Source organism: Somniosus microcephalus, chromosome 2 (genome assembly GCF_052327205.1).
Source record: "Somniosus microcephalus isolate GS21.2 chromosome 2, FLI_Smic_1.0, whole genome shotgun sequence".
Lineage (NCBI taxonomy): Eukaryota > Metazoa > Chordata > Chondrichthyes > Squaliformes > Somniosidae > Somniosus > Somniosus microcephalus.
Window position 1 is genome coordinate 368,873,670 of NC_140988.1, and position 22,008 is coordinate 368,895,677.

General features: G+C 45.4%; 1 protein-coding gene across 1 annotated transcript in view; it reads left to right on the top strand.

Annotated features, from left to right (window-relative positions):
* Positions 1–22,008, top strand: part of LOC147123754 (dedicator of cytokinesis protein 2-like) — a 1,461,504-nt gene that overhangs the window by 485,400 nt on the left and 954,096 nt on the right. Inside the window, exons 25-26 of the mRNA XM_085975685.1 lie at positions 1,381–1,487; positions 14,949–15,076. Of these exons, the coding sequence (XP_085831811.1) occupies positions 1,381–1,487; positions 14,949–15,076 (235 nt within the window). The remainder of the gene's footprint in view (positions 1–1,380; positions 1,488–14,948; positions 15,077–22,008) is intronic.

Consider the following 22,008-nt stretch of genomic DNA (forward strand, 5'->3'; position numbering starts at 1 on the left):
CCACTCGGCAGTGCCAGCCACGGCTCAGTGGGAGCACTCTTGCCTCTGTGTCAGACCGTTGTGGGTTTAAAGTCACATCCCAGTGCACAGAAGCTCGGCTGATGGTCCAGTGCTGAGGGAGTGCTGCACTGTCGGAGGTGCCGTGTTTTTGATGAGGCGCTAAATCGAGGCCTGATCTGCCCCCTCAGGTGGATGTAAAAGATCCCCTGGCCCTATTTCGAAATAGCAGGGGAGCTCTCCCCGGTGTCCCGGTCATTATTTATCCCTGAACCAAATTCATCACTGAAACAGATTATCCGGTCATTTATCACATCGCTGTTTGTGGGAGAAACATAGAAGATAGGAGCAGGAGTAGGCCATTCGGCCCCTCGAGCCTGCTCCGCCATTCAATGTGATCATGGCTGATCATCCAAATTCAGTACCCTGTCCCTGCTTTTTCCCCATATCCCTTGATCCCTTTAGCTTTAAGAAATATATCCAACTCCTTCTTGAACATATTTAATGAATTGGCCTCAACTGCCTTCTGTGGTAGAGAATTCCACAGGTTCACCACTCTCTGGGTGAAGAAATTCTTCCTCATCTCTGTCCTAAATGGCTTACCCCTTATCCTTAGACTGTGACCCCTGGTTCTGGACTCCCCCGCCATCGGGAACATCCTTCCTGCATCTAGTCTGTCCAGTCCTGTTAGAATTTTATAAGTTTCAATGAGATCCCCTCTCATTCTTCTAAACTCCAGTGAGTACAAGCCCAATCAACCCAATCTCTCCTCATACGTCATTCCTGCCATGAGCTTACTGTGCGCAAATTGGCTGCCGCGTTTCCCACATTACGACAGTGACGACGCTTTAATATTAATTAATCGGCTGTGATGCGCTTTGGAACAGTCCTGAAGTCGTGAAAGGCGCTATAGAAATGCAAGTTCTTTCTTCTTTCATTCATGAGCTGAAAGAATCCAGATGCGAGTGATCAGGACAAAAAGCAGCATTAAACTGACAGCCTTGAGAGGGACCACAAGATGGCCGTCATGGTAAGTGGGAAAAGTCACCGTGGTGCCGTTCGTGAGCAATCTTCTCACGTTGCGGTAAAAAAAAGGTGTGAACATCTTCCATGATGAGCACAAGCTTGGCCAGAAATTAAATTAGAAAGACTTCCCAGTGTTGTTGTAAACGGGATTCTGTTTATTTGTTGCCAGATCTTTCAGATACATCGAATTAATATTCAATGTTCTGCCGGATTATGCCTAGCTCATTAATATTTAACACTCTCAAAATACGCTGACAAGCCCCTAATGTTTGCTCAGATTCCGCTGATGTATCTCATAAATATTCAATTCCTTCTTTGCTAACGTGATTTTGTTTTTGTGTTTTTTTTCGTTTGCAGCCACTTGTTGCACGATTTCATCATGAACCTTTCTCCGGATCGACTGGTTAAACAGAAATTACAGTCAATGACAGCAATCGTCAACACTGAACTCTTTCAGAAGGAAGGTAAGACCTGGGAACTACTTACGTGCACATAGTAACGGGACTTAGAGTGGTGAAACAGAAGCAACTTCAATTTTTCTGTTGACCAAGAAACGTCATCGAATCACACAGCACAGAAGGAGGCCGTTTGGCCCATCGTGCCTGTGCCAGCTCTTTGAAAGAGCTGTCCAATTAGTCCCACTCCCCCGCTTGTTCCCCATAGAGCTGCAAATGTTTCCTTTTCAAGTGTATCTCCAATTGATTGGCACCCCATCCACCACCTTAAACATTCACTCCCTCCACCACCGGCGCACCGTGGCTGCAGTGTGTACCAGCTACAAGATGCATTGCAGCAACTCGCCAAGGCTTCTTCGGCAGCACCTCCCAAACCTGCGACCTCTTCCACCTAGAAGGACAAGGGCAGCAGGCACATGGGAACACCACCACCTCCAAGTTCCCCTCCAAGTCACACACCATCCTGACATGGAAATATATCGCTGTTCAAGAAGGCAGCTCACCACCACCTTCTCAAGGGGCAATTAGGGATGGGCAATAAATGCCGGCCTTGCCAGCGACGCCCACATCCCATGAGCGAATGTAAAAAATGCTTTGGCTCAGTTGTTAGCAATCTCGCCTCTGAGTCAGAAATTTGATTTTCTGCTGAAGTCCCACTCTAGAGATTTGAGGACAAAATCTAGGCCGACTCCAATACCTAGGGAGCGCTGCACTGTCGGAGATGCTCTGTCTTTTGGTTGAGATGTTAAACCAAGGCCCTGTCAGCCCTCTCAGGTGGACGTAAAAGATCCTATGGCACTATTTCGAAGAACAGCAGGGGAGTTATCCTCAGTGTCACGGACGATATTTATCCCTAATCCAACACGACTGGTCCTATGTTCCTATGGTCATTATCTCATTGCTGTTTATGGGAGCTTGCTGTGCACAATTTGGCTGCCGTGTTTCCTACACTACAACAGTGACTACTTTAAAAATATTTAATTGGCTGTAAAGCACTTTGGGACATTCTGAGATGGTGAAAGGCGCTATATAAATGCAAGTCTTTCTTTTCTTTTAAAATTCCTCTGCACCCTCTCCAAAGCCATGATCCAAGGGGTGCCCTGTCTATGACCCCTTGCTGAATTTCAATATTATTAGGCTGTGGGCTGCTCCTAATGCTCAGTTGCAGCAGTTGGTGCTAAAATTGGCGGGGAAAGGGAGAAAAATCATTCAGCATTCTTGCTCCTAATCATTGTCCAGTGACCCCCTCCTTCCCCTCACTGACGTGAGAAGGTTGAGCTTGGCTGCAGTGCTAATACTCCCCAAGACTCCCCATACTCACTCCTTAGGTACACAATTGAAGGTTGACCACGTGGGTAACGTAAATGGGTATTTGAGTACTGTTGGTGTCTGTGGAAATGTACACCAAACCGAAGGATGTGGGGAGAGGAAATCAGGAGGGGGGAAAAAATAGTATGCCTGTACTTTCCATGGGATTCGCCCGATCTCCTGCCTTAACACCAGCGGAATGTCATTGGAAATGGCGTAAGTAGCTGGCTGTGCTGTTTCTCTGGGGTTTCCACTCAACTTGCGGTGGGAGTTCCAGAGAACGCCAAGGATATTCTACCCCATGAATTTTTTTATTCATTCTCGGGTTGTGAGCATCGCTGGCAAGGCTGGTATTTATTACCTATCCCTAGTTCCACTTGAGAAGGTGGTGGTGGGCCTTCTTCTTGAATCGCTGCAGTCCACGTGGTGAAGGTGCTCCCACAGTGCTGTTAGGTAGGGAGCTCCAGTAATTTTACTCAGCGATCGTGAAGGAACGCCGATATATGCCCAAGTCGAGATGATGTGTGACTTGGAGGGGAAACCTGGAGGTGGTGGTGGTTCCCATGCGTCTGCTGCCCTTGTCCTTCTAGGTGGTAGAAGTCATGAGTTTGGGAGGTGCTGCCGAAGAAGCCTTGGCGAGTTGTTGCAGTGCATCCAATAGATGGCACACACTGCAGCAGTGGGGCGCCAGTGATGAAGGGAGTGGATGTTTACATGTGTTGAAATGATTACTTTATCTGGAAAAAAAAACATTCAGGACAATTTAGTAAAAGGAAATTAGCAGCATCAAACTGGTCGGGTTGAGGTAAATCCTCAATGCAAGGGAGAAATACTACAGCAGATGGCTGACAGGCTATAAACTGCGAGAGAAAATCCCTCAGAGATAAAGAGCAATCTAACTGAGTAAAGCTCTTGATGAATTTTCAATACCAGCTCCATTTTCAGAGGCTGGAGTCGGTAATGGAAACTCAGCAAAGTGCATGAGATAAGATGGTTTCTTGTTGATAGGAGGAGTTTTTCTTGCAGTACACAGGACTGTCAGCTGTCTGCAAAATCCCTATTTTATTGTTGTCAGTTTTTTCTCTTCCTAAGGGACTAGTTCATATTGTGATAACGTTCCTAAGGTACCAGCCTCTCTCCCCGTTTCTATACGTGTGGCTCTGCACAGTGAGCATTGGGAGACTATCGGGAGGAGATTTCATCATCAAGCCCTGACTCACCCAATGAACTGACCTGCTTGCTCGGCCACTTGAGAACATAGGAACAGGAGGAGGCCATTCAGCCCCCTCCAGCCTGTTCCGCCATTCAATGAGATCATGGCTGATCTGTGACCTAACTCCATATACCCACCTTTGCCCCATATCCCTTAATACCTTTGGTTAACAAAAATCCAATCTCCGATTTAAAATTAACAATTGATCCAGCGCCAATTGCCGTTTGCAGAAGATAGTTTCAAACTTCCACCACCCTTTGTGTGTAGAAGTGTTTTGTAACTTCACTCCTGAAAGGTCTGGCTCTAATTTTGAGGTTATGTCCCCTAGCCCCACACTCCCCAACCAGCGGAAATATCTCTCTATCTATCCTATCAGATCCCCTTAATATCTTGAAAGCTTCGATCAAATAACCCCTTAACTGTCAAAATTCCAGGGAATACAACCCTAGTTTGTGTAATCTCACCTCGTAACTTAACCCTTGGAGTCCGGGTATCATTCTGGTAAACCTACGCTGCACTCCCTCCAAGGCCAATATATCCTTCCTAAGGTGTGGTGCCAAAAACTGAACCCAGCACTCCAGGTGTGGTCTAACCAGGGTTTTATATAGCTGCAGCATAACTTTGACCCCCTTGTATTTTAATCCTCTAGATATAAAAGTGTGGGACAGGAATCATTGGGTAAGGGTGGCTGCTTTCGTTTCCCTGAAGAGAATTGGTGAACCACTTGTGTCTTTATGTCAATCAGGCATTTTTTTTTTCAAATAATTGAATTTATTGAATTTATAATTTGCCGTGATAAGATTTAAACTGACAACTTCTGGGTTGCTAATCCAGTATTGTAACCACTACTACGCTACCTTGCATGCTGAACAGTAAAAGCAGCATGCTATAGACAGAGCTAAGCGATCCCACCACCAACGGATCAGGTCAAAGCTCTGCAGCCCCGGCCACATCCGTTCGTGAACGGTGGTGGACAATTAAGCAACTGACGGGAGGAGGAGGTTCCGTGAACTTCCCCATCCTCAATGTGAGTGTAGAAAGAGAACTTTATTCTGCATGTGCTTAGTGCTCTAACTGACCTGGGAGTGCAACAACAACAGCAACTTATAGCGCCTTTAACGTAATAAAACGTCCCAAGAACTCACAGGAATGGCGTCAAACAAAATTTGACACCGAGCCACATAAGGAGATATTAGGACAGGTGACCAAAAGCTCGGTCAAAGTGGTAGGTTTTAAGTGCGTCTTAAAGGAGGAGAAAGAGAGGTAAAGAAGACTTGCATTTGTATAGTGCCTTTCACGACCACCGGACGTCTCAAAGCGCTTTACAGCCAATGAAGTACTTTTTGAAGTGGAGTCACTGTTGTAATGTGGGAAATGTGGCAGCCAATTTGTGCACAGCAAGCTCCCACAAACAGCAATTTGATAATGACCAGATAATCTGTTTTCATTATGTGGATTAAAGGATAAATATTGGCCAGGACACTGGGGATAACTCCCCTGCTTTTCTTCAAAATAGTGCCATGGGATCTTTTACATCCACCTGAGAGAGCAGATGGGGCCTCGGTTTAACGTCTCATCCGAAAGACAGCACCTCCGACAGTGCAGCACTCCCTCAGCACTGCACTGGGGCGTCAGCCTAGCTTTATGTGCACAAGTCCCTGGAGTGGGACTTAAACCCACAACCTTCTGACTTACAGGCGAGTGTGCTACCCACTGAGCCACAGCTGACACTGTGGAGCGACAGAGAGGTTTAGGGAGGGAATTCCAGAGCTTAAGGCAAGACCGCCAATGAGGGAGCGATGAAAATCGGGGATGCGCAAGAGGCCAGAATTGGAGGAGCGCTGAGATCTCGGAGGGTTGTGGGGCTGGAGGAAGTTATAGAGCTGGGGAAAGGGGCGAGAAAATCGGGCGTTGCCGGACCAGGAGCTAATGTAGGTCAGCGAGCACAGAGGTGATGGGTGAACGGGACTTGGCGCGAGATACGGGCAATGTAATTTTGGATGAACCCATGACCTGGCAGTGCTTGACAGCAACGTGTAGAGGGAGGAGAAAATATAAACCTGAAAGAAAGAAAGCCAGAGTTCAGTACTTTTCCATATTTAGCTATTTTTGTTGTTAATATTTCAATCCCCACCCCTCCCCCGTTCCACTGTCCTCATTCATCCACAGGACAGTCATTCTGAAATATTTCAATATATTTTTACACCCGAATCGCTCACAAAAACACGTCAGCACAACCACGGATTTTCAATTTTGGCTCCTTTTCAGTTCACACCTATAATAATCTTGTGGTAATCACAGCTTTTAACAATAGGAGATTTCCAAGGGCTGTCTGCGACTAACACAGTAAACATTAAACTTAAATACACCACATGGCTGTGTAGACCTCAGTTACGTGGATTATTTTGGTTCTATAAGTGTCTGAATGTGTGAGGGTTCAAGAGGAAAATTGTGTGTTAAACATTGCATTGATGCTGGTAGAACACCGTTGGCATTGCTCATGAAGGAAAAAAGAACTTGCATTCCTATAGCGCCTTTCACGACTTCAGGACGTCCTAAAGCGTTTTACAGCCAATGAAGTACTTTTGAAGCGTAGTCACTGATGTAGCGCGGCAGACAATTTGCGCACAGCAATATCCCACAAACTGCAACGTGATGATGGCCTGATAGTCTGGTCTGTGATGTTGGTTGAGGGATAAATATTGGCCAGGACACCGGGGAGAACTCCCCTGCTCTTCTTCAAAATAGTGTCATTGGATCTTTTACATCCACCTGAGAGGGCAGACCGGGCCTCGGTTTAACGTCTCATCCAAAAGGCACCTCTGACAGTGCAGCACTCCCTCGGTACCCTACCGTAACCTCGCTGGAAGTGCCTCGCCACATGGGGTTTCCCGGCAAAGCTACTGCAGCTCCGAGGAAACTTCCAACCTACATGTGAAATCTACAGGACGTATTCTCGACCTTTAATCACAACGACAACGTGTATTTATATAGCACCTTTAACATAGTAAAACGTCCCAAGGTGCTTCACAGGAGCGATTATCAAACAAAATTTGACACCGAGCCGCATAAGGAGATATTAGGACAGGTGACCAAAAGAGGTAGGTTTTAAGGAGCATCTTAAAGGTGGAGAGAGACGTGGAGAGGTTTAGAGAGGGACCTTGCAGAGCTTAGCGCCTAAGCAGCTGAAGGCACGGCCGCCAATGGTGAGGCGGAGGAAATTGGGGATGTGCAAGAGGCCAGAATTGGAGGAGCGCAGAGATCCCAGAGGGTTGTAGGACTGGAGGAGACTACAGAGATAGGGAGGGGTGAGGACATGGAGCGATTTGAAAACAAGGATGAGAATTTTAAACTCGAGGCGCTGCTGGACCGGAAGCCAAAGTAGGCCAGTGAGCACAGGGGTGATGGGTGAATGGGATGGTGCGAGTATGCTACAATTCTTCTACATGCTATGTTTAGTGACTGGTTAACATGCTAATTTATTGCAGTCATATCCTGCTTAAACAAAACAAGTCAATAATTGTATTGAAATAGCTGGCATGGGAAGTTAACCTGAGTGCGGTAACCAGTGCGCTAAACCAAGGGGGAGTTGAGGGGAATTTTTTTTTACGTATCGAGTTGTTATGATCTGTAACGCGCTGCCTGAAAGGGCGGTGAAAGCAGATTCAATAGTAACTTTCAAAAGGGAATTGGATAAATACTTGAAAAGGAAAATAAATTGCTGGCCGACGGGGAAAGAGCAGGGGGGAGTGGGACTAATTGGATCGCCCTTTCAAAGAGCCGGCACAGACACGATGGGCCGAATGGCCTCTTTGTATGCTTTAAGCTTCTATTATTCTTACAGTAGCGAGAATTACAGCCCCCCGATCCCCCATTGCTTTAACGGGGGTCTGATTAAAGTCTCTTTGCTGGATTAATGTGCAGTAATTTAATTGTCAGCATGCTCCAACACTAACACTGTTCAGCCCCTCTTCATACGCATGAGATTGCCAGCATTTCTTGATTTTCTTTTAAATTGCAGAGTTGGTTGCAGCATCTGTTCAGCGTGTCATTAGCATGCGAGTGCGCGCTGACATGACTCGCACCTCATGCCGAGTGGCTGCTGCTTTAATTAGGGACGCTCATAAAGCATCGGCTTGTTACCTCATTGCAGGCCAGCTCTTCCTGAAAATCGGGATGCCATCTAATAGGGACTAAGAGAAGAAAAGGTTCAGTCACACCACTTGATATGAGTGGGCTGGGAAAGTCAAACCGAGGGACAGGTGGTAGACGGAAAAATGAAATGAGCTGGGAATTGACTATTTTGACGACTTATATAGCACTTCATCGCATTTCAAAATGCCATCACCAAGGACCAAGTGATTGATCAAGAGGGGAAAAATAGAGAATGAGAGTAAACTTCAAAGGAACATAAAAGCAGATTGTAAAAGCTTCTACAAGCATATAAAAAGAAAAAGATTAGTGAAGACAAATGTAGGTCCCTCACAGTCAAAAACAGGAGAATTTATAATGGGGAACAAGGAAATGGAGAAGCCATTAAACAAATACTTTGGTTCTGTCTTCACGGAAGAGGACACAAATAACTTCCCAGAAATGCGAGGGAACCAAGGGTCTAGAAAGAAGGAGGAATTAAAGGAAATTAGTATTAGTAAAAAAAATAGAGCTGGAGAAATTAATGGGACTGAAAGCTGATAAATCCCTAGGGCCTGATAATCTGCATCCCAGAGTACTAAAAGAGGTCGCCATGGAAATAGTGGATGCATTGGTTGTCATCTTCCAAAATTCTTTAGGTTATGGAACAGTTCCGGCAGATTGGAGGGTGGCAAATGTAACCCCACTATTTAAAAAAGGAGCGAATGAGAAAACAGGGAACTACAGACTGGTTAACCTAACATCAGTAGTAGGGAAAATGCTAGAGTCTTTTATAAAGGATGTAATAACAGGACACTTAGAAAATATCAACGGGATTAGACAAAGTCAACATGGATTTATGAAAGGGAAATCATGTTTGACAAACCTACTGGAGTTTTTTGAGGATGTAACTGGTAGAATAGATAAGGGAGAACCAGTGAATGTAATGTATTTGGATTTTCAGAAGGCCTTTGATAAAGTCCCACATAAGAGGTTAGTGTGCAAAATTAAAGCACGTGGGATTGGGGGGTAATATACTGGCATGGATTGAAAATTGGTTAACAGACAGGAAACAGAGAGTAGGAATAAATGGGCCTTTTTCGGGGTGGCAGGCGGTGACTAGTGGGGTACCGCAGGGATCAGTGCTTGGGCCCCAGCTATTCACAATATATATCAATGATTTGGATGAGGGAACCAAATGTAATATTTCCAAGTTTGCTGACAACACAAAACTAGGTGGGATTGTGAGTTGTGAGGAAGATGCAAAGAGGCTTCAAGGCGATTTAGACAAGTTGAGTGAGTGGGCAAATACATGGCAGATGCAGTATAACGTGGATAAATGTGAAGTTATCCACTTCGGTAGGAAAAACAGAAAGGTTTTTATTTAAATGGTGATAGATTGGGAAATGCTGATGTACAGAGGGACCTGGGTGTCCTTGTACACCAGTCACTGAAAGCAAACATGCAGGTGCAGCAAGCAGTTAGGAAGGCAAATGGTATGTTGGCCTCCATTGCAAGAGGATTTGAGTACAGGAGCAAGGATGTCTTACTACAGTTGTACAGGGCCTTGGTGAGACCACACCTGGAGTGCTGTGTGCAGTTTTGGTCTCCTTACGTAAGAAATTATATACTTGCCATAGAGGGAGTGCAGCGAAGGTTCACCAGACTGATTCCTGGGATGGCAGGACTGTCATATGATGAGAGATTGGATCGACTAGGCCTGTATTCATTAGAGTTTAGAAGAATGAGAGGGGATCTCATTGAAATGTATAAAATTCTAACAGGGATAGACAGACTGGATGTAGGGAGGATGGTTCCCCTGGCTGGTGGGTCTAGAACGAGGGGTCACAGTCTCGGGATACGGTGTAGGACATTTAGGACTGAGATGAGGAGAAATTTCTTCACTCAGAGGGTGGTGAACCTGTGGAATTCTCTACCACAGAAGCTGTGGAGGCCAAGTCACTGAATATATTTAAGAAGGAGATAGATAGATTTCTAGACACAAAAGGCCTGCAGGACGGAATCTTACTCTTCTTTGCTCCAACGTCAGGTTTCGCCCTGACTTCTGATTCATGCCACAACAGCTTGGTTAGAACCCGCGCCTTACCAATAACGCAGCTGTTGTGTCAATCTCTAACGCTCCCAGCTTAGTGTCCAAATAGCATTTGTAATTTTCCCAATGTTTCCAACTCCTCTCTCCAGTGAGTTTTTAATGGGCTGGATATTCTGACCCCCACGGGTGTGTACGAGGTGTGTACGCACCCATAGGGGCCTCGCAAGTGCCGGTTTCAGGCATACGGTGCGCATGCGCTAAAACCCTGCACTTCCCATCTGTCAAGAATCCTCTTGACAGATCATCCGCCTGCCCTGGAGAAGGACCTCTGCAGGTGGAGAGTTCCGCTTTTTGTACAACCTCCGCCCGCTGAAAACCTTTAAAAATCTTACGCCTGGTCAAAGCAGGCGTAAGGCCGGCTTTTACCAGCATAAGAGTTAAAAAAAAAAAATTTAATATTTTTTTTTCACTCATTTACAATTTTAAAATACTTTTAAAAAGGTAAGTTTATTTTTAGCCCTGTAAAAAACTTTAATAATTCTTTTCAAAAAATTACATTTTTGTTTAAAATATTTAATTTTAACTAATTTTAAATACATGATTTAAAAAAAATTATTTAATATTTAGCTGTGTTTTTTAAGCGATCCTCATTCATACTTTTGACAGATCTATGCGTAGAGACCTGTCAAAAGTGTGCAGGGGGGTTCCCTTCTTAGATTGGTTACCCATGGCCCACGTGGTCCCAGGGGCGCTTGCGAACCGCCTGCGCCCCTGGGATATCTAGGCCTCTATGCACGCGGACCAGGAGAGGCCCAGGATCGGAAGTCTCGGGACCTGCGGAGCCAGCAGGTAAGTGCGTAGATTTTTTCCGATCGGAGGCATCCGCCCGCAGGAAGCCTCCGCTCGGAAAATCCGGTCCATTGACCTTAATTCACTGGGTGGTGGAAGCAGATTCAATGGTAACTTTCAAAAGGGAATTGGATATATATCTGAAAAGGAAAATAAATGTGCAGGGGCTATGGGGAAAGAGCAAGGGGAGCGGGACTAATTGGACCGCTCTTTCAGAGAGCCATCACGGGCACAATGGAATGAATGGCCTCCTTCTGTGATGTACGATTGTACGATGCTATGCTAATGAATTACTCTGCAGCTCAGTCACGGTGGTTAAGCAGGTAAACACGGCAGCCATTTTTCAAATAGCGAGACCTCATAAACTGCAGAGGTGAATGACCAGTTAATCTGGGTCGATTGGGCTTACACTCGCTGGAATTTAGAAGAATGAGAGGTGATCTCATTGAAACTTATAAAATTCTGACAGGACTGGACAGACTAGATGCAGGAAGGATGTTCCTGAAGGTCGGGGAGTCCAGAACCAGGGGTCACAGTTTAAGGATAAGGGGTAAGCCATTTAGGACAGAAATGAGGAGGAATTTCTTCACCCAGAGAGTGGTGAACATAAGAACATAAGAACATAAGAAATAGGAGCAGGAGTAGGCCAATCGGCCCCTCGAGCCTGCTCCACCATTCAATAAGATCATGGCTGATCTGATCCTAACCTCAAATCTTCTATCACTCTGCATCCACCCGAACCCATGTGATCTCCCGGGAGAGGCGAAAAACCAGATAAAGACCCAATGGCCAATTTGGGAGAAAAAAATCTGGGAAATTCCTCTCCGACCCATCTAGGCGATCGAAATTCTTCCAGGAGATCACTCTGTCCCTATATTTTCTACAGTACTTACCTTCTGTAAAGGCGATCTCCACCCCAGCCAGGAACAGGAATAAAACCATCTCCTGAAATCTAACAGAATTAGAACACAGTAGGAGCAGAACAAGGCTACACGGCCCCTGGGCCCGCTCCACTACCCACAGGGCCATGACCATTCCGAACCTAGACTCATGTCCAATTTCCTGCCCGCTCCCCGTAACCCTTTATTCCCTTTACTTCTAGGAAACTATCTATTTCTGTTTTAAATTTATTTAATGATGTAGCTTCCACAGCTTTCTGGGGCAGCAAATTCCACAAACCTACCACCCTCTGAGTGAAGAAGTTTCTCCTCATCTCAGTTTTGAATGAGCAGCCCCTTATTTTAAGATTATGCCCCCTAGTTCTAGTTTCACCCATCATTGGGAACATCCTCACCGCATCCACCCGATCAAGCCCCTTCACAATCTTATATGTTTCAATAAGATCGCCTCTCATTCTTCTGAACTCCAATGAGTAGAGTCCCAATCTACTCAACCTCTCCTCATATGACCACCCCCTCATCCCCGGGATTAACCGAGTGAACCTTCTTTGTACTGACTCGAGAGCAAGTATGTCTTTTCTTAAGTATGGACACCAAAACTGTATGCAGTATTCCAGGTGCGGCCTCACCAATACCTTGTACAACTGCAGCAATACCTCCCTGTTTTTATATTCCATCCCCCTAGCAATAAAAGCCAACATTCCATTGGCCTTCTTAATCACTTGCTGCACCTGCATACTAACTTTTTGAGTTTCGTGCACCAGGACCCCCAGATCCCTTTGTACTACAGTACTTTCCAGTTTCTTGCCATTAAGATAATAACTTGCTCTATGATTTTTCCTGCCAAAGTGCATAACCTCACACTTTCCAGTATTGTATTCCATCTGCCAAATCTCTGCCCACTTACTTAGCCTGTCTATGTCCCTTTGCAGGTTTTTTATGTCCTCCTCACTCACTACTTTCCCTCCCATCTTTGTATCATCTGCAAACTTTGATATGTTACACTCGGTCCCCTCCTCCAAATCGTTAATATAGATTGTAAAGAGTTGGGGACCCAGCACTGACCCCTGCGGAACACCACTAGTTACTGGTTGCCAATCTGAGAACGAACCATTTATCCCAACTCTCTGCTTTCTGTTAGATAGCCAATCCTCCACCCACGCCAGAATATTACCCCCAATCCCGTGATTTTTTATCTTGAGCAATAATCTTTTGTGTGGCACCTTGTCAAATGCCTTTTGGAAGTCTAAATACACTACGTCCACTGGTTCCCCTTTATCCACCCTATATGTTACTTCCTCAAAAAACTCTACCACAGAAGGCAGTGGAGGCCAATTCATTAAATATATTCAGGAAGGAGTTAGATATATTTCTTAAGGCTAAAGGGATCAAGGGGTATGGGGAGAAAGCAGGGACAGGGTACTGAATTTGGATGATCAGCCATGATCAACTTAAATGGCGGAACAGGCTCGAGGGGCCGAATGGCCTACTCCTGCTCCTATCTTCTATGTTTCTATGTAATCTGTTTGATTGGTGTTGGTTCAGGATTTTAGAGGGCACCTACTAATCATAGAATCCTAGAAATTTACAGCACGGAAGGAGGCTATTTCAGCCCATCGGGTCCGTGCCGGCTGACAAAGAGATATCCAGCCTAGTCCTGCTTTCCATCACTCGGTCCGTAGCTCTGTAGGTTACGGCACTTCAAGTGCACATCCAAGCGCTTTTTAAACGTGGTGAGTTATTTAACTGGACTCGTGATCCAGAGAATGTGAGTTCAAACCCCACCGTGGCATTTTGAGAATTTGTATTCAGTTCATAAAATCTGGAAATATAAAGCCAGCCTCAGTAAACGTCACCTTGAAGCTGTTGGATTGTCGTTAGAAACCCAACTGCTTCACTGATGTCCTTTAGGAAAGGAAGCCCGCCGTCCTTACCCGGTCTGGGCCTACACCTGACTCCAGTCCCACACCAACGTGGTTGACTCTTAACTGCCCTCTGAAGTGGCCCAGCAAGCCACTCCTTGGTATCAAACCTTGGGCAACAGGGATGGGCAATAAATGAGAGAATTACCAGCAACGCCCATATCCCGAGAATGAAATACAGGAAGGTACTTTACTTACACTGTACTGAAGGCCATTTTGCTGGTCTTTTGCCAAAGCCCTCTTCTCCTAACAGTGCTGAGTGTTGCTGCAGTACTGTTCTTCAGCAAGGATCGCTGGATAGCAATCAGGGGGTGGCAGGGACTGAGCAGTCTCACCACATTTTTGGAGTACCTTGGTAACGGGGATCAGTGCCACGCTCCAAGGGTGATCCCCCCTTTCTATCATCCTTGTGGCCGAAGTGAGATTGAGGTGAAACAAACCTGTAACTCGACACATCATCCCAAGGAAACGTCTCTCAGCTGTGGCTCAGTGATTGCATTATCTCGCCTCTGAGTTAGAAGATTGTGGGTTCGAGTCCCACTCCAGGGACCTGAGCACAAAATCTAGGCTGACACTCCCAGCGCAGTGCTGAGGGAGTGCTGCACTGTCGGAGGTGCCGTCTTTCGGTTGAGACGTTAAAAACCGAGGCTCCCACCTGCTCTCTTAGGTAAAAGATCCAGTGGCACTATTTCGAAGATGAGTAGGGGAGTTATCCCCGGTGTCCTGGCCAATATTTATCCCTCAACCAACATCACTAAAAACAGATTATCTGATCATTACCACATTGCTGTTTCTGGGACCTTGCTGTGCAGAAATTGACTGCCACATTTCCTACATTGAAACAGCATTTAATTGGCTGTAAAGCGCTTTGGGACGTCCTGAGATGGTTTGGATTGAGCAGTAGTATTGACAGCAGCTCCAGGGGATCCTATGGAGCATCTAGGGAGGATTGGACCACGTGTCTGCAGAGATGCAGGCGGCTAACCTCGATACTAGAGGAAAAAGGACCAGAGTTTGATGGTATAAGAAAGTAGCGTTTGTAAGGAGTACAAAGTGGCCAGATTTGAACCCAGATTTGCCATCATCCTTTCACAGAATGCCGAGCTATTTTGTTGTCGATAATGACTACCACACTGAAAGAACTGATTCAGAGAGGAGACGAGGAAGAGGCTTGCGTTGAACTGCTCAGCAACATCCTGGAGGTTCTCTACCGACGGAACATGGTACGTGATGTAAGAAAACTACTAGGCACTTGGTCTAAGCGTTAAACAAAGCTTTAATCAACTGTTTTACAACATGGAGGTCTAGTCGTGTCCTTCGCTAGTTCCTGTTAAGAATGTCCTGCGCAAGCTGGGCCTGTGCCCGAGTGTTTATACTCTCCCTGGACAGCGCCACCTGTAGGCCACTCAGTATTATTTCATAAGTCTTTCTTTCATGAATGACTGATTCATGTCAGTACATATGGTATGGACAGCAGAACCTGTAATTGGGGAGTCGGGGGTGGAAGAGGCTTCCAACCTGAGGAACATTCAATGTGGGTGAAGTCTAAGCCTAGTGCATTGCATAGCATTGACAACACGGAACCAGGCCATTCGGCCCAACTGGTTTATGCTTCACACGAGCCTCCTCACACTCTAGTTATCTCTTTCCACCCTGGTCCCTATATACAGTTATTCTCTTCTCCCTCATGGTAGCATCAAGCCTCCCCTTAAATGCTCCATGCTATCTACTTCAACCAGTCCATGTGGCAGCTAGTTCCACTCTTTGTGTAAAGAAATCCCTCCTAAATTCTTTACTTCATCTGTTAGTGACTAGCTTATATTTATGCCCCCTTGATCTGCACTCACCCACAAATGGATAAAAACAGAAAATGCTGGAGAAACTCAGCAGGTCAGGCGGCATCTGTGAAGAGAGAAACAGAGTTAATGTTTCAGGTCGATGACCTTTCATCAGAACTGGTGAGTATCTCCAGCATTTTCTGTTTTTATTTCAGATTTTCAGCATCTGCAGTATTTTCTTTTTGTATCTCCCACAAATGGAACCAGTTTCTCGAGATCCACCCTATTGAACCGCTTCATAATTGTAATGACCTTTGTGATGAAAATGCCTGCTATGACCAGTTGACTAGGAATTCTGGGGCTGCTGTAGATAACCCAGAGGGTTTGGTGTATCACAAATTCTTCATTAATGCAAAATAAGCAACAGGCCCAGATGCATCTGATAGAGGTTAATCTTTGGGGTGTAGTTAGTTTGCAGTTCGATCATGTTGGACAATGTCTCAAGTCGTTTCACCAACGGGAAAAGAAAAAGCAGTGGACGCTGAGCCATAATGGATGAGTTAAGATCGGCAACCACAAGCTTGGCCAAAAAGATGGGTATAAAAGATGGAGAGAGGAGTAAGAGAGGTGAGGGTTTAGGGAGGGAGTTCTGTAGAGTAGGGCTGCCATTTCTGCCACTAAAGGTGGGGCAAGGGGCGGGGAGGATGTACGAAAGGTCAGAGATGGAGTACTGAAGGGTATGAGAGGGATTGTAAGACTGGAGGATGTTGCAAAGATGGGCTGGGTCAAGGCCATGGAGGATTTGAAGATGAGGGTGAGGAAATTTTTTATTTTTTAAAAATTCATTCATGGGTGTGGGCATCTCTGGCAAAGCCAGCATTTATTACCCATCCCTAATTGCCCTTGGGAAGGTGGTGGAGAGCCGCCTTCTTGAACCGCTGCAGTCCGTGTGGTGAAGGTGCTCCCACAGTGCTGTTAGGGAGGGGGTTCCAGGATTTTGACCCAGCGACGATGAAGGAACGGCGATATACTTCCAAGTCAGGATGGCGTGTAACTTGGAGGGAAACTTGGAGGTGATGGTGTTCCCATGCGCCTGCTGCCCTTGTCCTTCTAGGTAGAAGAGGTCACGGGTTTGGGAGGTGCTGCTGAAGAAGCCTTGGCGAGTTGCTGCAGTGCATCTTGTAGATGGTACACACTGCATAAATAGATGGGATCTGGATGCCAGGGTAGGTCGGTATGGACAGGGGGTGATGGGTGAGTGGGACTTAGCGCAGGGCAGGATATGGACAGCTGAGTTTTGGGCATGTTGGAGTTTATTGAGTGTTGGAAGATGGGAGACCGGCAAGGAGGGAATTGGAAACATTCCCAGAAATTCGGGTCTCCATGGATGAGTACGCACGGGGTACTCACCCGTAGGCCCAATGGAAGTGCCGGTTTCCTGCATGCACTGCGCATGCGCAGGAAACCGGCTCTTCCGTTCCCCTGAACGAAGGGGTTCCGAGTTCGAACGCGTGCGCAGGAGAGGCGGCGCGTGCGCATCGAACTTACGTTTTTTTTCCAGGTTTCTCCAGGAGGGTAAGTCTCCAGAATTTACACATTTAAAAAGCAGTCGTAAGGCCTGCTTTTTACAAGGTAAGTGGTGAATTAATTGAAATTAAAACATTTTTTCCACAGGTTTATTATTTTTAAACACTTTAAAGAAAGGTAAGTTTATTTTTAGCCCCGTTAGAAAATAAAATTATTTTTTTCAAAAATTTAAATTATTGTTTAAAATAGTTATTTCATGTAATTTATAGTTTATTTTAAAAATGTGATGTTTTTAAAAATTTATTTGAAGATTTAGTGATGTTTTGGGGCCCGTAGTATTTATAAGTTTTGACAGCCTTTTCTGTCAAACTTATGAATGAAGCATTCCCTGCTCCGATTGGCTCCCCGTGGCCCACGTGATCCCAGGGGACGCTTTGAACTAACTGCACCCCTGGGATACGCACACACTGCACGCCGGCAGTTGGAGCAGGCCCAGGATCGGAATTCCACGGGGGCTCACAGCTCAATGGCCGGTGCTAGGTAAGTGCAGGTCGGGGGCTTGCACCCGCGGGAAGCCCCCAACCCGAATTTCTGGGCCATGTTGCCGATGTGCAGGCTCTCTAAAAGAGCAATCCATTTAATCTCATTTCCCTACCCATTCTCCAGACCCTTCTAACTTTTTTTTCTTTGTCAAACATTTATCCCTTTTCCATGTTAAAAGCTGTTGTGGATTCTACTTCCATCCCCCGCCGACCCCCTGCCCCAACTGGCTGGCCATTCCCAGTCCGAACAAACCTCAGCAGAAAGAAATTCTCTCCTTTTATTCTTTAGCTGATCAACTTAAATTGACGCCCTCTAGTTACCAACTCATAGAGCAGTGGAAATATTTTTTTTCCCCCAATTTACCTTATCAAAACCCCTCTATCAGATCTCCTCTTTGAACCTCTCTATTTTAATGAAAAGAGCTGCCGTTTATCTCACCCTATCCACAGCCTTGACATCCTCTGCTTATTCCTCTTCTCAAAAGTTGCCACCTCACATTTCTCTGCATTAAATTTTATGTAACTTTTACATACCCAATCTATTCTCCTGCAATTACTTACAGTATTCTTCGCAGTTAGCCACATTCCCTATTTTTGTGTTGTCTGCAAATTTTTGTGTGTATACATCCTCCAGGGGGTCACCACTGTTTACATCCCTCCAGTATGAAAAAAATACCATTAATCACTATTCTCTGTTTTCTGTCCCTTAACCAATTTCCTATCCATGCTACCACAGTTCCTTTAATATTATTTCCTTTAATTTTATCACAAAGCCTTCTATTTGGCGCATAATTTGCGGCGAGTGTCTCACTTCCTGACTTTCCGAAGTCTTTCCACCATCTACAAGGCACAAGTCAGGAGTGTGATGTAATACACTCCACTTGCCTGGATGAGTGCAGCTCCAACAACACTCAAGAAGCTCGACACCATCCAGGACAAAGCAGCCCGTTTGATTGGCACCCCATCCACCACCTTAAACATTCACTCCCTCCACCACCGGCACACCATGGCCGCAGTGTGTTCCATCTACAAGATGCACTGCAGCAACTCGCCAAGGCTTCTTCGGTAGCACCTCCCAAACCCACGACCTCTTCCATCTAGAAGGACAAGGGCAGCAGGCGCATGGGAACACCGCCACCTCCAAGTTCCCCTCCAAGCCACACACCATCCTGACTTAGAAATATATCGCCGATCCTTCATCGTCGCTGGGTCAAAATCCTGGAACTCCCTACCTAACAGCACTGTGGGAGTACCTTCACCACACGGACTGCAGTGGTTCAAGAAGGCGGCTCACCACCACCTTCTCAACGGCAAATAGGGATAATAGATTAGGGCAATAAATTCTGGCATTGCCAGCAATGCCCACACACCTTATGAAAATCCGCATACACAATATCCATTATATTTCCTTCATCAGTACACTCCATTACTTTCTCAAAGAACTCTGTTAAATTTGACTTTGAAAGAGCCAAGCTGGCTGTCACAAGTTCACAAGATAATTGCAGATGAGGAAGGCCATCCAGCCCATCTTAATTCATTTATCCAGAGGTATCCTAATGCAGCATCCAATTATTCCTTTCATGATTCTGGGCTTTTGCCTCCTATGTGGAGCTGAAAAGAGAAGGCTGAGAGGTTACCTGATAGGCGTCTTTAAAATTATGAAGGGGTTCAATAAGGTAGAAGTAGCAAGAACATTATCACGTGTGGGGGAGTCCAAAAACCAGGGGTCACAAATATGAGACAGTCACCAATAAATCCAATAAGGAATTCAGGAGAAACTTGGGGTAGTTGAGTCCAATAGTTTCAATGCATTTAAGGGGAAGCTAGATAAGCACATGAGGGAGAAAGGAATGGAAGGATATTTTGATAGGGTGAGATGAAGAGGGGTGGGAGGAGGCTCGTGTGGAGCATAAACACTGGCATGGACCTGTAGGAATTAAACACTAACGGGGTTGGGGTTATTGTCTCTGGCCAGTCAGAAGCCTCTGAGCTGCTCCAGGGACCCCCGTGCAGTTTCAAAGCGCTCCCCCATTCCTGGTTCTGACCGCCGGACTTATTTGGTAGCGATGTAGACAGAAAAACGTGACTCGTGGTTTGGGTGCAAAACAGACCAGTATTTATTGAAACAAAAAGAAAGAAACAACTTAAAAATAATCAATACAACACACCTATGCCTGGTACAGCACTTTTGCTTAACACAGTTCACTTATCGTTTACTGCAGCACTCTTTTGCTTAGTGGCTTTACTTAAATACAGCACCTTTAACTAGTGCAACACACCTTTAATACAGTACACTTTGCTCACTACAGCACCTCTGCTTAGTGGCTTTTACTTACATACAGCACTTTAATACAGCTACTTAGTGTCCACTGAAGCACCTTTCTGCTTAGCGCAACACTGTTACTTAAATACAGCACTTTACTTCTTAAAGATCACTTAATGTTCACGACAGCACTTCCCTGCTTAGTGCAACACTTTTATTTAAGTACAGCACTTTTAATACAGCTACTTAGCGTTCACCACAGCACTTCTCTGCTTAGTGCAACACCCTTTTTAATAGCACTTTCAATACAGAACTCAGTGTTCACTACAGCACTTCTCTGCTAGTGCAACACTGTTACTTAAATAGGGGAGGAGAAAATGGACACAACGAGGGAAAATCGACTAAAATTACAGTTCTAACAAAATTCCCCTTAATTCCCACCCCTATACCTATTCTAAGTTGCCTTGTAATGGGCCAGAAAAACACATGCTCACCAATGAATGCCTGCCCCATGCCCTTGCGGTTTTAGATTCTTCACCACCCTGAAGATGGAGACACCCCAGTGTTTAAAAAATAACTGCTGGTGTTCCACTCCCTTGGGTGGGCTCCTGAGTTGTAGAGGGCATGGAGGCGAGGCTGCAGAGAGAGAGAGAGAGATGGCTTCTTGAGAAGCTATCTTATACCCCATTTGGGGCTGAAACTTTCCCGCCAAAATCCAGATGCATCTGGGCTGAACAAAAGGGATCCAAACTGTCCCCATTGTCTGTGATGGGTTTGGATGAATTACCCATTTATCGTGATGGGTTTGTGAATGTATTCCCATTCATCATACTGAGTTTGAATGGAGCTGTCTTGGTTTGAAAAAAAGCATGTCTTTCTATAATTGCCGAGTAAACAGCTTTGGAAGTTAGTGTAAACAAAAGTCATTGTCCTGTGGTCAAACTGAAACCGCAGTCTCAAATGGTTAATCCTTTGTGTAAACATAGTAGCAGTTTCTGTCGATTGTCTCTGCAGGGAGGGGAACTCCCTGAACTGCCTTTGATTGGCAGTTTGACTGCTCCGTTGCCTCAGGGCTGGGATTTTTTCTAAATCCTTTGTCAGCCATCTTTGATCTTCCCTTTTCATATGTCCACAGTCTGTGTCCTGACATGAGGTCGGGCAGCCATCTTTGATTACCCCTTTTTCACAGACACACACAAGCTGCCTTTTCAATGTCTTTTGTCTTCTGCCACGAGGTCTGACGGCCATTTTGATCCCTGGATTTTTAAAGGTATATTACCCAGGTATTCTTTAATCAAAATCAATCTTCGGAACTGTAGGAAATTTCAAAATTATTGCGAAATCCTTACAGACCTGTTGGGCTGAATGGCCTGTTCCTGTTCCTATGTCATTCTAAGACCAAAAACAACAGTGTGGTCGGACAAGAGTTTGGAGAAGCAGAGTCTGGAACTACTTTTAGAAAATGTTAGTTGGGATAGAGACGGTGCAGAGGTGATTTATCAGAATGTTACCAGGAATAAGAAACTCCAGTTATGTAGAGAGACAGGAGAAGCTGGAATTGTTCTCCTCAGAGTGGAGAAGGTTAAGGGAAGATTTAATAGAGGTGTTCAAAATCATGAGGGGTTTTGATAGAGTAAACAAGGTTCAAATGTTTTCCCCTGGCCAGGAGGGTCTGTAACCAGAGGACACAGATTTAAAATAATTGGCAGCAGAACCAGAGGCGGAGACGAGGAAACATTTTTTTACACAGCGAGTTTTTGTGATCTGGAATGCACTGCCTGACAGGGTGACGGAAGCAGATTCAACAGTAACTTTCAAAAGGGTATTGGATATATGCATGAAAAGGAAAAAAAATTCAAGGGGAAAGAACAAGGGGAGTGGGACTAATTGGATAGCTCTTTCAAAGAGCCGGCAGAGACACGATGGGCCGAATGGCCTCCTTCTGTACTTTAAGATTCTAGGATAAGACATGTACAGAATAGTGGAAGTATGAGAAATAAGATGGCGGAATATGTCCCGGGGGGGAATTTAGATGTAATTGGTAC